Here is a 16,807-nt window from a genome sequence, read left to right on the forward strand (position 1 = left end):
TTGGCCAATAAATTTTACTTGCCTTATTAACCTAATTAAATTTTTAAATGTCACTTTAGGCTGAATACTTATGTCTTACAAATTATCTAGTCAAATATTATGTGCTGTCATCATGGCAAAGACTACGAAAGAAATCAGTTATTAGAATTTAGTAATTTAAACTATTTTGTTTAGAAATGTGTTGACAATAATATTCTCTCTGTTAAAGAGCACTTGTGAATTTCTTTTTTAAATAAAAGAAAAAATTAACATGGGAAATGAAACAAGGTTGACGAGCCTCTATAGACTGAGCGCACAGCCTTAAGTTTTGGAGGTTCATACTTGATGCGCTCGCTGTTGTACTATTATTATTAACAACTGGAGGTGACTCAGAGGAACTTTGATGAAAAGTTGTGAAGAACAAGTCAGAAGTTGCTAAACAAATGAATTTATTTACAGTTGAAATCATTTTTTTTTACAGTATGTCTGATAATATTTTTTCTTCTGGAGAAACTCTTATTTGTTTTATTTCGGCTAGAATAAAAGTAGTTTTTAAAAGCCATTTTAAGGTAAAAATTATTAGCCCTTTTTAGCTTTTTTACCTCCGATAGTCTACAGAACAAACCATGATTATACAATAACTTATCTAATTACCCTAACCTGCCTAGTTACCCTAATTAACCTAGTTAAGCCTTTAAATGTCACTTCAAGCTGTATAGAAGTGTCTTGAAGAATATCTAGTCTAATATTATGTGCTGTCATCATGGCAAAGAATAAATCAGTTATTAGAAATGAGTTATTAAAACTATTATGTGTTGAAAAAATGTGTTGAAAATGTGTTGAAAAAATCTCTCTGCTAAACCGAAATTGGGGAAAAAATAACAGGGGAGCTAATAGCTCAGGGGGACTAATAATAATTCAGCATAATTCTGACTTCAACTGTATAAAATAAATAGGTTGTGGATAAGTTGTGGATACACTCATGAAAATGTTTTCTATGCGTTGTTGTCAGTCAGTCGTGTATGCTTGCAAAAATTGGCCTTTAATCCCAGCACCAAGGCAACAACGAGAAAGCAGCAGTTCTTATGTACTAGTGTTTTACGTACAGTGTTTGGCAAATTGTTTCTAAAAAGCTTAGAAGTAAAATAGTGGATTTTTATCTAATATCATCTACTTATTTTTATTTTACTTAAGCCAACTGAAAAGAAACAGTTATGAAAAAGGTGTTAAATGTTAAACATGTTTATTTAGTTTTTTAATATTCTATTGATGAGGGCCACACATTTAATGTAAAGGATGTTATTACTTGGTGTATGAAAGTTCAGAAACTTGGCTTCATTGTTCTAAACAAATTTGTCAATGACAATCCCACCCCCCTCAGATATTGTTCCTCAACTGTCATTACAATATAAGACATGGATACACCGTTCATGCGCCATGATGATTTCTTGTTGCCAGACATTTTGGTTAACATTTAAAAGAAATTAAAATCACTTCAGCTGAAATTGTTGACTATCATTCTTAATTTGAATTGATTTTAATTGTCAATTTCAAAATCTTTGGCTGTAGAAGCAACACTGTCAAGTGGTGTAACTGGTTTGTGTCAATTGGTGTAACCAGTATTTTTTATAAAAATATAACCATGTACATGGAAATAATGTGAAATTAAAATTAAAACACCCAGTTTAGTGTAATAAAATAGTTTTTAACATTTTTTACATAATTTGTCAAAGATTATTTAGAAATCAGAAGTGTTTTTAGCATGTGTCCGGCCAAATATTGCAAAAACTCATTAAAATGTACATTTAGAGATAATGCAAATAAAATTAATGTTATTGTGGTATTTTAAAATGAAGTATTTATTTCACTGTGTACACTTGCATATCATCTAGGAGGAGTAAATTATTTAATATTTCACAATTTTTGGCAGTTACACCATTTGACATTTTCAGGTACATTCAGTCTTAATGTTTGTAAAAAATGGTACAAATGTAATTTTTAGTTACATAAAATCAACATGAATACAATCTGTACATTTTAAAATATCTGACGCATGCTTTTAAATCAACTTTATAAAAGATTTTTAAATTTTCCATCTTGCCAAACCTGTTTTGTCACTGACCCATATATATATATATATATATATATATATATATATATATATATATATATATATAAGAAGAATAGTTTTCACTGATAAGTTTTTTTACCCACCAGTAAAAGCTATACTTACACTCAGTGGTCACTTTATTAGGTACACCTTACTAGTACCCCCACACCATTACACCACAAACACTAGCCTGATCTGTTGATACAACGTAGAATGGATCCATGCTTTCATGTTTTTGACTTGAAATTCTGACCCTATCATCCGAATGTCGCAGCAGAAGTCTCATCAGACCAGGCAACATTTTTCCAATCTTCTGTTGTCCATTTTTGGTGAGCCTGTGCGAACTGTAGCTTGAGTTTTCTGTTCTTAGCTGACAGGAGTGGCACCCGGTGTGGTCTTGTGCTGTAGCCCATCCGCCTCAAGGTTTGACATGTTGTGCATTCAGAGATGCTCTTCTTCATACTCGATAGTAACAAGTGGTTATTTGAGCTACTGTTGCCTTTCTATCAGCTCGAACCAATCTGGCCATTCTCCTCTCACCTATGGCATCGACGCAGTATTTGCGCCCACAGAACTGCCACTCACTGGATATTTTCTCTTTTTTTGGACCATTATCTGTAAATTCAAGAGATGGTTCTGCGTGAAAATCCCAGTAGATCTGCAGTTTCTGAAATACTCAGACCAGTTCGTCGGGCGCCAACAACCATGTCACTTTTAAAGTTACTTAAATCACCTTTCTTGCTCATTCTTATGCTCAGCTTGAACTGCAGCAGATGGTCTTGACTATGTCTACATGCCTGAATGCATTGAGTTGCTGCCATGTGATTAGCTGATTAGAAATTTGCGTTAACTAGCAGTTGGACCTAATAAAGTGGCCGGTGAGTGTATGTTAAAAAGTGATAGAAACTCAACTAGAACTTTCTTTTGTTTTACACCAATTCTGTGCAATTTTTGTTATTTTTCAGTTAAAGAAGAAAAACATGCAATTCTACACTATGATCAAGTCACTTTACACATTACATTGTTTTAATAAAAAGAGAATTTTTGTATTAAACATGACATTTATTTCAATTTTACAAGACGTTAAATGATCCACACCTACCAAACTTAATTGTGATGTAACTAAGCTTAGCTACACATGACATGGCACCATGTCCTAAGCATCTGTGACGGTGAAGCACAAAATTAGAGGTGTGAACCTACGCTGGTCTCACGGTTTGGTTTGGTTACGATTGGTTATCATGCCATTAATTCAGTTCAATTCAATTTCTCAGTGCATTAACAATGCTTTTTATACATAATTAATTTTTTCTTCACAACACAAGAATTGTTTTTTTTAAAAGCTATAAATATATTAATATTTATATATTATTTGTAATACAATTTTGTCCTTTAATACAAGCAGTAAGATATATGAACTGTATCTTTAATTTGACCTGCTCAAAGAAAGCACTCTTTTTGGACGTATCAAACAAAACTCCAATACATGCAGAGAAGACAGCATGAGCATTTATAGCAAATAAACGAATGTAAATATTATCCGCTTGCTTTTTGAGCGCTGTCAAGCGAGGTCTTACAGCCCTATGATTGGTCATTGTCTTCACCAGCTCAACAGAAAGGGCTGCCACAAGTATTGCTTTAACAGCCAAGAGGAGACAAAAAGTTACCTCACAAACACGCCAGCCGGTCAAATGTCCAAAGTGAGAGAGAGAGAGAGAGGCAAAGATGGATTTTACAGCATTTCTCCCTTGTAAATAGTGGCTTGTGTGCTGTGCCTTTCTTTAGTGTCAATGAAAGACTTTCCAGCAAACTTACAAGTAGTTGAACTCTGCATAGTTATCTATCTTTTAAGTAGTAGGAGCATTTTATTTACTCTCCCTCGTCCTTCGCCATGGTATTCTACAGCAACATCACACATAATAGATAAATGACACTAGTACGTAATAACCAGTTATAATCTATTGCTGAACCGATATCGAATTGTCCCCATCTGCATCACGGTGCACCGAAGAAACAATTTTGACACCCCTACACAAAATGTTTTACTTTATAAAAAGTTTCTATTTCTGTGCTTTGCAACAAAACAACAGCGTAAACTACAAAGACTACCATCACCTCAGGTACAAATTATGTGCCTTATTCAGTGTTAAATACTACCAATATGTGTTTGAACACCATTTTACATCACACGTATTGCCAAATGGTAATTTTGGTATTGTCAAATGTCGGTGTAAACCAAGAACATCAGTCATAAATTGGTTTGATATGTACTAATTAGGTCATAACCCTTAAAGTATTTGTTTCTGTTGTGTTGCATCGCGTCGCTTGTAGTTAGGACATGGTGTGAGGATATCAGCACCATTATACAGAAATAGAATATTTAATAAGAATAAATTTTAAAGTACAATCATAATCTCTTTCTTTTCTAATGGCTAACCCTCAAGGTCATTCATTTATTTTTTTGCTGACTTACTGACAATTTATACTTCACCCAATTTATACTTCACCATGGAGTGTTTGCTGTACATTACACTGCATCCCCTGCACGTAGGCTGCACAATTTATTATTTCAGCATCGATATTGCAATGTGGTCATTTGCAATAGTCACATCGCAAGCATACGCATTGTTGAGTCTGAATTCTAATTTATCATTTAGCCAGTGTCTGACTGAATGCCTGAATACAGTTCGACTCATTGGAAAACAATCAAACGCTGTATATTTAATTGATATCTTTATCTTTATTATGTCTTGTTGTGTGTTGGACTCCTTGCCCAGTGTTGGGATGATTGTTTCCTTTTTTTCCATCAAAGTTTTATTTTATTTTGTATTATTTGAACACAGAAAAAAACATGCCATAGACAATCAGCATATAGCAGTGTGTATAGATCTACATGTGATAACCAATATACAGGTTGTTCAATAATGATATTAATAATAATGCTAACAACAATAGTGACAATAAAAAGTAAATACTGAAGAGTAAATGACAAAGACATACTAAAACAAATAAAAATAATAAAATAAAATAATACATATATATACACATACACACACCAATACATATACAGAAAACACATTTCCAAACCAAAAAAGGCAACAAACCAAATCTTTATTAAAGGTTAGGTAAGAGTAAAGTAAAGCCAGTTAAAAATAAATAAAATATTGGTAATAGACTATGAGAAATGGGTATTCAAAACCATGTTGAAAGAGGTCTACGACAATGAAGAAAAGTTATTAGAAGCTCAAACAGGAAAACTTAAATTACTATAAAGAAGAAAAAAAAACAGATAAAAGTAATAAAGAGGGAAAATAAATAAGTTAATTAAAAATAAATAACTAAATAATAATTTTTAAAAAAATGATGGGGCCTGGAACCAGAAATTTCTGCTTTTTGATGTTTCCTTAATTCAAATTAGTAAACCTTTAAGTTTGTCTGATTGTGTCCTCTTTTGCACCATGGATGCGAGCAGTGGATATTTCCAGATACGCAATATCAAGAAAAGTTAGATCCAGTGATGGTGATTAAGAGAATGTGGAGGCTTCCAACTTGTTGCAACTATTTTTTGGCTGCTATCAAGCCAGATAAAAACACTCGCTTCTGAATTTTGTTAAGCTGGATATCAGAAAAATCAGCTAAAATGAAAACAGAGGGGGCAAGAGGGACTGAAACGTTTTGAAAAGTATTGAAGACAAATTTTGTTTAACCATATTCCAAAAATAACCAAGCCTAGGACAGTCCCAAATCATGTGAAAGAATGTAACAGTTTCACCTGTATACAGAGAGTTTAGGATTTAGGATCAGGTTTAAGCTTCATGCTATAAAGTTTGCATGGAGTGAAATAAGTGAAGGAGTGAAGTGAAGTTTAAATGAATCTCTTGATGATTCGGATTCCTGGATGCAAGCGGGATGATTGTTTCCTATATTTTATGCGGATGCGCTCCCCTAAAGATTCTTCCCATTCAATCTAAAATTATATATTATTTCCAAATAGTTATTCAACTCATCTAGTGAAATTGTATTCATATCGCAACATATATCACAGAATTAAAACATTTAATTTTCGATTTTTCCACAATCGTGCAGCCCTAGCTGATGCCCTTATGAACATTTGTATGTCTTGTTTTGTCTGTGTTGCCCTGCAATACCATTTCCAACAACATTTTGCGATGAGGATTCTAGGTTACTCTGCGTCTGTGTTTTGAGTTCAGTGGTATAGTTCAAACTCACCCTCATTCAGTTGTTTGATCAACAAAGGTACAGCAACTTTCATAGAATACACAAAAAACTGGAAATATGACTTTGCCAATTGTATTGTACAAAGATAATCTAAAAATTTAAGATATTTAAAAATGTGTAATATAAAAACTAGGGTTGGGCAAAAATGAATTGTGATTATTTGTATCCAAAATAAAAGCTTGCTCTGACATAATTTAAGTGTGTGTGTACTGTTTATATTAATTATGTATATATATATATAAACACACACATGTATGTGTATTTTTGAGAAAATGTTTATTTATATTTAGATATAAAATATATGTGTATATATAAATTATATTTAAATTTAAATATCTATTATTTAATATGTGACAAAATATATTTGTTTGTATGTATTTGTGTGTATCACATAAACAATAAATATATAATACACACACATATTCTGTCAAAGCAAACTTTTAATTTGGACAAGATTAATCACGATTAATATTTGCGCAGCACTATTAACTACCAAGTAATTTTTTTTCTATATTTTTTAAAGAATATTTATATAACTGAAGTAAAACATATATTTAAAAAAAACTAAATTTAATATATATTTATATAAATGTACACAAGTAAATATCTTAACCATCAGCAAAAATGATTGCAGTTTCCATGTGGGACTTCCAATGACTAATCCGAATTTATAGTGGTGTTTCCCCATTTTTCCGTACATAGCATAATATGTTCAATCCACCCATCCACCCCACCTTTCCCTAAAACAGCTCATTGTTTAGTCTACTCGTCAGTTTTTAGTCTCTGTTGGCAACAGGCAAACATGTAAAGACCTCTCACACCACAGAATCCAAACAGCTCTTCTGGAACAGGATCTCCCTCAGCAGAAAAAGCAGGACAATAACAGTCAGTGATTCCCCTTGTTTTCGTGCCAGGTGTCAGAGACGCCTGAGAGGAATGTACGCTTGACCCAGCTGCATTAGGAAGGCCTGTGAGGGAATGTTATGACGTAAAGGACGCAGAGAAGTGTGAGGAGGTGGTTATCTCCTCTCCCGGCCTGTGGAATTCCTAAACTGGGCTGTTTTTGGAACATGACTCACTTTTTTTTTTTTGCTCATTGGGATCTGTTTCTCCTCCTGTTTGTTCAGTCAAACCGCTCTCACAGTTCTGAAGTGACATTCTTCTCATGCTTGTTTTTAGAGCTGACATGTGTTCAAACAGGCCCAACCTTCTTGCATCAAAAAAGCTGTCATGACGTTAGTTTTTAAAGTCAGTGAAAGTCTGACAAAACCTACAAGATGACACTCGCTTTTTTTCCACTGTAGAAGAGAAAAACAGAAAAGTTACTCATCGTTTACTCACCCGGTTATGTGCGAGTTGCTGTTTTGGTTGTTGTTAATGTTGAATATAAGATAGATAGTTTGAAGAATGATAAACTCCATTTTCCAACATTCTTCTAAATATCTTCCTTTTTTTCAATAGAACAGAGAAACTCAAACTAATTAGGAACAAGTGGAGACAATGACCATTTTCATTTTTATGTGAACTGTCTCTTTAATTGTAAGCAAGACAAATGTAGAGTTACTGTTTGTGTTATTGTTTTAACATTGAACTTAAACGAAGATGGTTTGAAGAATGATGAACACCATTTTCCAACATTCTTCAAAGTATTTTCTTTTTTTTTCAACAGGACAGAAAAACTCATACTCATTTTTCATTTTTGTGTGAACTGTCCCTTTAACTATGAGCAAAAAAATGTAGACTAAATAATACACAAGAATGCTGATATCAGGCAAATAAACAGCAGAACATTGAACCCTGACTATTTCACATTTGTCTCATCTGCTGGAGTTATATATTATTATATAGTTTATCAAATGATAAATGTTAAAACTTTTCATCGATAATTAGTATCAATTCAAGTCTAACGGGCACAAACAGAAGTGTTTCAATCACTGGTGGAGGAGCAGACAGCCAGATTAGGCTGAATTATGTTTATTTATTTTTTAATATTTACTAAATATATTCCGCTGCTGGCTGGAAGGGCGTCTGCTGCATAAAACATGTGCTGGATAAGTTGGCGGTTCATTTCGCTGTGGCGACCCCTGATTATTAAAGGGACTAAGCCGAAAAGGTTTCACTGCTGACAGATTTTTGTTTAATTATCATTTTAATTCATATCATAACTAAAAACTTAATACATGAAATCAGCAAATAATACCTTTTTAACTTTTATTTATTACTTTTACAATGCAAATCCAATTAGATACACTTATTTGGTAAACAAAGCAAGTCTCATATAATATCTCTACATCTCTGAAAGAGAGTAAATATCACTTTACAAACTGTTTTGTAAATAAATTATATAAACATTTTAATATTAATATTTTTATATCACAATAATATTAGTGAAATTAATTTAAAAACTAAATGAACATAAATTTACACACATTTACACAAGTAAATACATAGACTGTATGGTGGGCAAAAAAAATCCGTGGAAATCTACAGATTTCTGCAAGTGCAGATTCTGTGTGGGCCTATCAATAACTAATCAGTTGTTTTATATAATCTGTTGTGTTTTTATACTGTATGCAGCATTACTATCAGAGCTTGTAGTTTTGTAGTCATTACTTGAAGGTGTTGTAGTTGTTTACTCATATTTTAATACAAATATATATATATATATATATATATATATATATATATATATATATATATATATATATATATATATATATATATATATATATATATTTTAAATGTGTAGAAATTATATATAATTTATTGTGTAATAATATTTAAGTGTCACATTATTCAAAAACATTATTTAGTAACACTATATATTTGATAATTATTTCATAATAAATAAATAAAAATTTTATTGTACATTTTTTCTTTACATTTCTTACTCATTATTTTGCACAGGCACACACTTTTTATATATAAAAAATGAGCCACAAAAACATCTGCATGTGCCTTTTCTATTTATGACATCCTAACATTGAACTCAGACATCCCAATGGGGCAGATGAATCATACTTGTCTTTATTCTGTAGCATACCATGTCTTTTTCATGCCTCTCTAGGGAGTGGTGTCATTCTTGACCTTACCCCACCCTCAAGACTATCAAAAGTTGTTTTATATCCATGCTATCAGCAACACCAGATAATTAACAAGTACTCAGACTGTGATGATCAATGAGAGTTAAATATCTAGTCTAAGGCTACATTATACTGGATACGTTTAAAGCATGTCCAATTTAAAATACTCTCGTAAGAATTAGGCAGAGCCCAAGATTATTGTAGATAAACCAACTACAAATGAACAGATTTTGTTACAATACACAGTAGTTGTAGTAAACATAGTTGTAGTAAAACTTTATATACAATAAATGTTAATCAATGTGGCAAAAAAAACCTGGTTGCTACATCTTTAATTTTTTTAACAATGATTAATATTAAAATAAATGAACTATTTCACTATTTCCCAAGATTCCTGTTCAATTTTAAGTTGGAAATGCTTAAAATGTTGTAGTTTGCTTATGTAAATTGTAGCTTTGTTGAGTTGAATTGTTAATGTTGGCTTGAGAATGTTTACATTGATACTTCATTAATATTTAGCACATTTCAAGCATGTTTTAACACATTTATGAAATGACGATATGTTTTTAGCATATTTCTACCTTGTTTTAGCACATAGCTAACGTGTTTTAGCATAACATGCTAAATGTAAAGCCTACATAAAACTACTTTAAAATCTCCTGACAAGCTGAAGAGTGTATTAGTGTAGCTGTTGCCAAAGGCTTTCTGATGGCTATGAGTAAAACCTGCTGAATTTATGAAATGCGTTTCATGTCACAGAAAAACACATGCTTTGTTACATAACTTGTCCTAGGCACTTAATTAACAGGCTGTTTACTTCCAATACAATGCATACAGACTTTGCACTGAGTGAGAGTCATGGCTCAATATGGATTGTGGGCCGTTATTGACATTTAGGTTTTTTTTCTGCACAGATTGAACGCCGTATGGAGTTGGTGCGGGTCGTTTCGCACAACACGCACAAAAAAATGGCTGTGTGTTTGCAGGGGCAGATTGGCACTGATGCTGAGAAGAGACATGTAAGGGCATTACCGGTGCTTATGGCTGCACAAAATGTCAGTCATCATTGCATATTTTGGATGTATTGTTGCACAAACTCAGTGTGTTTCTGTCACAGAAAAAGCTTCCACTGACAGCGCTGTCACAGGCCATGCAGGACGGTGGGAACCAGCTGGGGGAGGAGTCTCTGATTGGGTAAAATGGCATGACATCATCATCGATTTACAATTAAGTCTGCTTCTTTGTTGTTAAATCGGAAATTGATTAGCTCTTTGTATTATTAATATGAGATGATGACTCAAAAAAGTTGCCTAGCTTGATCATTAAATTGTTGTAAAGTGGATAAAACATTTATAATATTACAAGATTAAATGTTATTAATTGTCATGCGATCATGAGATAAGACAAAATGCTTGTAAATTATTAATTAATTTATTAATTAGTTTATTTATTTATTTATTTTTGTTTATTACTGTTCTGAGCAAGGTATTTTAATAAAAGTTGTTTTCATATAGTCCACAAGACAGAAAAAATACCTGAAATTATTTGAGTGATCAAATTTTTTTGTGGAAAACCAGATATATCTGAAGTTGTAACTTAATAGAAGAAACTATCCATACGCAACAAGTCATAATATTAGAGTGATTTCTGAAGGACTTTGTGAGACTGTCATAATGACTGAAGGTTTTGCTCTGTCGTCACAGGAATAATTTTCATATTAAAATGTATACACAGAGAGAGATGTTTTTCTAAGTAAGATTAAAAAATGGTTTAAGCCTTGTTTTAAGAAACTAGAGTATTTTGGTATCTTCTGTGCAGGAAGATGATGGAGATGTGTGGAGATGCGGAGAACAGACTGGCCTCAGAGCTGATGCAGCATGAGATGAACATCGAGAAGGAAATCTTAGACCCCCTTAATCAGCTAGCAGAGGTACACACTGTCCTTTATGGATTATGCTAGCACATTTCCCCAATTTTTATTAGGCAGCCACTAAATTTACAGCTGCCAGAAGTTGTCATCTGAAAATGACATTTTCAAAATTCAGACAAAAGAGAAAAATAAGCCATTAATTCAATGGCTTGTGCCACTCAAGGGTGGTTTGTTTGTTGGTGGTTTGTTTGTTGTTTGTTGTTTAAGACCGTACTCACACTATGTACAGTTGCTTTGAATCGGGCCAAAACACGCTTGTCCCCCCTCCCGTCTCCCCCGATGGCCCGAAATATTTGACTGTGTGCCACCGCATTTCAAACAACTAAAACATTATTACAAGAGAAATCTCCACTGTGCTGGGCGAGAGCTCTTCTCTACTGAACAGTGCATCATCGATGACGTAATCGTGTAATGTGATGTGAGTGCGGGCTAAATAACTCACTGACAGGACATTTCTATGTGGTATACTTGTTTCTGCTGCTTACAATAGCACTGCTCCGCTATCATGACATTTGCTAATTTCACACATACAGACCTCTCCGGAAAACTACTGGCGATTCTTTTTGAAAATCCCGGTAAATTCGTTTTGGCAATTTTCAAGAAAGAGAAGTTGTAACATTACTGGTAATTTGCCGGAATGCTGCGCTGTGTGAACGCAGAGGGAAGATTGCCGAAAAGAGCATGTTCATGTCTAGAACGTGCTGATGTGAGACAGCTACTTTAGCCAATCAGAACATCAGACACATTCACATCCACTTGGTTTATGAAAATAAAAGCCTTTGTATATTTTTCCAGACACATTTACACATAGCTCTGTTTGTGTACCTTCAAGCTCTGCTTCAGTTATTTAACACATGTGCACATGAAGCAGCCGGTGAGTGCCAGCACACACGCATATATTACAAACATTTTGACATTTGAAAATGTTCCTCCATATCTTTTCATATAAGTTGTTCACTTACCAATCCACAGAATTTGTAATGTAATCAAGTGTGTAAACATTTAGCTGCAGTTTGTGTTTCTGCTTTTGGATGTCTCACAAAGCAGCTGCATAAATGATAAAGCTTTAAATAAAAGTGAAATCACAGGATCCCTTCTACACAAACCCTTTTATGTTTACAAATACAAGCACAGTCATTTAGAGCTCATTTCTGGTTAATGATGTCAGAATTTACTGGTATTTTGAAATGGATGTGTGAATGGTCTTTTCCGGAAAAATTCCTAAACGACCGTGCCTGTGTGAACAGCGCTTTTTTGAATTAACAAATAAAGTCGTTCCAGATATTTTTCGGAGATTTACCAGTATCATTGTGTGAAAGCGGCTAATGCTGGTATAAAGACGCCTCTCGACTCGTTCACTGACAATTAAATTTTACTGTCAATAAAATGTGCTTGTTTTATCGGCTTGTGTTTTTAAATGTAAAAAAGTTAAAAATGAAATAATATCTATTTATAACATAGAATTTTTTACTGTAGGCCAATGTATCCAGAAATTTGGCTTTGTTTTTGGCCTGGAATTTTTATTTTGGTGCATCCCTAGTGTTTATATTTACATATTTGGCCATGATCTTACACTTTTAACACTATTAGTCAACCAATGTGTTTTATTACACTGGGGAATTGCTAGCACTTTTCTAAAAACACTCAACTGTGAGACTTCTAAAAAAAAAATTTTTTTAATTAAAAAAAAAAAAAAAACGGAGAGTAAAAAAAAAAAAAATCCATCCTTAGTACCTGCCTACACTGTCGTCCTTTAAAGAAAACATGGTAATTGGAAACTGGACATGCTCCCTTAAGGGTAGTTCAGTTCAGTTCTAATTTGGTGAACTTTAATCCGGACATAAATTCTGACCAAGCACAATTAGTGTTTACAGTGTAATTTTAAGGCTGAACCTAAACATTACAAACAAATGCTTTTATGATGTATATTTTGTGACAAAACTTACTAAACATGCTGGGCTAAATGTCCTCAAATGGCCTTGTAAAGAGAAACACACACACATACACATAAGTTTTAATCAACAATAAATTTTCAATCATAAATCAACATACAGACTGTCACAAGGGGGGTGTGGCTGACAGCCGTGAGAATGGAGTGAGGCCAGTTGTACTTGTTAATGAGGATCACCTGTTCACGCACCGGTTTTAAGTCTCACAGAGGAGCACAAGCATAAAAGGAGGAGTGACGACAGAGGAAGATGAGAGAGGATAAGGCCTGGACACTTGTTGTGTTTGCTTTCAGTTTTGTGGCCACAGGGGACTGCCTCCACCCATTTGTTTTATGTTTATTTATGTAATGCAATTATTTAAAGTTCTTCCATTCTCCCCCTCCATTTTCCCGATGGCCAGGAGCCCATCAAACTTCATTACACAGACGTTATCTTCCAGTTATGTATCAACAACAAATCTATTAATAATAATAATTTAATTTTGTTTGTAAATAGCGCCTTTCTGGACACCTAAGGTCGCCTTAATATAAGCATCAACAGCCATACCAGAACAAATTACAACAATTAATAAAACGTTGCCAAACAAAGTGTAAAATACATGTAAGGGGTTGCAGGTACAAACGCATCGTGAGTATAAAATAACAAGAAAAAGCATAGTCAAAAGAAAGCCTGCTTAAAAGGATCTTGAGATGACATTTAAAAGTGTAAAGACTTCCATTGCTCCTTAGGTGGAGGGGAAGCTAGTTTCATAGCCGAGGAGCTGTGGAGATAAAAGATCTGGCTCCTATTGTGTCTAATCGAGTGCAAACTGGCATCAGGAAAAAAAGAGATTGCTGATCTAAGAGTGCAAGAAGGGGTACAAATATGGAGAAGTTCAGTGAGATATTGAGTAGCAAGAGTATGAAGTGCCTTGAAAGTGAGAAGTAGCAGTTTAAAATCAATATGAAACTTCACCGGAAGCCAGTGAAGCTGAAAGAGAAGTGGTGTGACATGCTTATGAGATGAAGTCCTAGAGATGACATGAGCTGCATGGTTCAGAACCAGTTGGAGTTTATGTCGAAGTTTATAAGGAAGCTCGGTGAGAAGTGCTTTACAGTAGTCTAGATGTGAAGCAACTAATGCATGGATGAGAATTGCTGTGTTATTGGTTGTGAGAGAAGGATGGAAACGACTGATATTGTGCAGCTAGAAATATGCAGTACGCATAGTATTATTGAAACGCTTCTAACGAGAGTGAGCTATCCAAGTTGACACACAAGCTCTTGACCCGCAGAGAGGGATAAATTGTGCTATTATTAATTTCTATTGTAAAATTATCAGATTTATCCAAAACACTTTTAGTCCCAATGAGTCCAATATTAAATTGAACTGTATTTTTGACAGAATAAGAGGGGGAAAAACACCAGAAATCAGAAGCATTTTCTATAAATAAATATATATCTATTTAAAATATCAAGCTTTAAACATTTTTAAAGAGCACTTGTGACTAATTGCATTTAGTAGGTGTGCTTATACTTTCTCGTGTGGCACAAATTCAAATCTCTGTGTGCTTGCTTGTCTTTACTTGTTTCAGGTCATGAGAACATGACTTTTCATTCATTCATTTCGTTTTCGGCTTAGTCCCTTTATTAATCAGGGGTCGCCAAAGCGAAATGAACCGCCAACTTATCCAGCATATGTTTTACGCAGCGGATGCCCTTCCAGCTGCAATCTATCACTGGGAAACACCTATACACTTTTATTAATACACATAAACAACGGACAGTTTAGATAACCCAATTCACCTATAGCACATGTTTGGACTTTGGGGGAAACCGGAGCACCGGAAGGAAGCCTGCACGAACACAGGGAGAACATGCAAACCCCACACAGAAATGCCAACTGACCCAGCTGAGGCTTGAGCCAGCAACCTTCTTGCTGTGAGCCAACAGCACCACCCACTGCGCCACCGCGCTGCCAAAAACGTGACTTGAATTGCTTAAAATATAATAAACGTTAAAGGGATAATCTTCACCCAAAAATAATTTTCTCACCTTTTACTCTAAACTTTTATGAATTTCTTTCTTCCACTAAAAAAAAAAAGATACTAAAGATTGTTAAAAAATTGACATCTATAGTCGAAGCAACAAATCCTTTAGAAGTCAATGGCTGTTTTTTCCCCCAATATTATTATTTTTTTCAGTTTGTATATCTTCATTCGTGTTGAACAGAAGAGAGAAACTCAAACAGGTCTGAAAGAACAGGAGGTTGTGTAAATGATGGCAGACTTTACATTTTTTGGGTGAACTGGCCCTTTAACTATAATAAATAAATGAATGTAAAAACAGATAAAATAATATTCTCACCAAGTCTTATTTTAGATGCTGTATTTCATTTTTTTTTTTCATTTCTTTTTTTTTTCCATCTCTTATTAATAGTACAATTACAATGTTGTTAGCCAGTTTGTTTATATCAGTATGTTTTAATGTTTATCTTTAATATCAATGTCTATCATAATCTTCTTGTTTTGTCAGTTTGACATTCCTAACATCCTGAAACAGAGGCGGCAGTTAGCCAAGCTGGTTCTGGACTATGATTCTGCCCGGGCAAGGTAATTTTTCTTTTACACATATTATATATAAATATAATATCTCCATATAATAAATATGGTTTTATTATAAATTGTATTAGATTTTTTACCCACCTAACAACTAAAATGGTCTCTTTACAGGTGGTTGCAGGCGACCAAGTCAATAATCTCAGGAACAAACACACAAGCACTGACAGCCAAAGCAGACTCGCTTAAAGAAGAAGTTGACGAAGCTATGAACAAAATGGAGCTGTGTAAGGTACTGATGGATGGACAAGCATAAACATGCCTTACTCTCATGAGTCGCTTTAGTTATGGATTTTAAAAAATGGTGGCAGGGGTGCAAGGAGCATCTCAAACCTCATTGGCTTGGCTTAGTTCCTTTATTCAACAGGGGTCTCCACAGCAGAATGAACCGCCAACTTATCCAGCATATGTTTTACACAGTGGATGCCCTTCCAGCTGCTATCCAGTACTGGGAAACACCCATACACACTCATTCACACACATACACTACGGCCAATTTAGTTTATTCAGTTCACCTATAACATATATTTTTGGTCTTGTGGGGAAAACCGAAGCACCCGCAGGAAACCCACGCAGAAACTCCACACAGAAATGCCAACTGGCCCAGCCAGGAGGTGAACCAGCAACCTTCTTGCTTTGAGGCGACAGTGCAAACTACTGACCCACTGTGTTGTTACACCAAGCTGAGTATAAAACCCATGCTTTTAGCCTTAGATTCTTCCCATTCAACAGATATATACACTAGATATCGCATATGCACCCTGAGCAAGTGTCAATAGCGCCACCACATTTGTACAGTGCTTCCAGGACAAATGTCATTCAACCACACTAGTCAAGAATAAAGCCAATGTGAAGATGCTGGATAAATGCGCACAAAATTAGGTGGATGGAAAGATATTGACATCCAGTCAATGACTACCT

General features: G+C 34.2%; 1 protein-coding gene across 2 annotated transcripts in view; it reads left to right on the forward strand.

The window, feature by feature from the left end:
- Positions 1–16,807, forward strand: part of arhgap17a (Rho GTPase activating protein 17a) — a 70,654-nt gene that overhangs the window by 31,387 nt on the left and 22,460 nt on the right. For both annotated transcript variants that reach the window (NM_001017592.4, NM_001430836.2), the window contains 5 exon segments: positions 10,326–10,430; positions 10,529–10,605; positions 11,230–11,341; positions 15,804–15,880; positions 16,001–16,118. In NM_001017592.4, coding sequence (NP_001017592.3) covers positions 10,326–10,430; positions 10,529–10,605; positions 11,230–11,341; positions 15,804–15,880; positions 16,001–16,118 — 489 coding nt within the window.

Source organism: Danio rerio, chromosome 12 (assembly GCF_052040795.2).
Source record: "Danio rerio strain M-AB ecotype USA chromosome 12, GRCz13ab, whole genome shotgun sequence".
NCBI classification, from domain to species: Eukaryota; Metazoa; Chordata; class Actinopteri; order Cypriniformes; family Danionidae; genus Danio; species Danio rerio.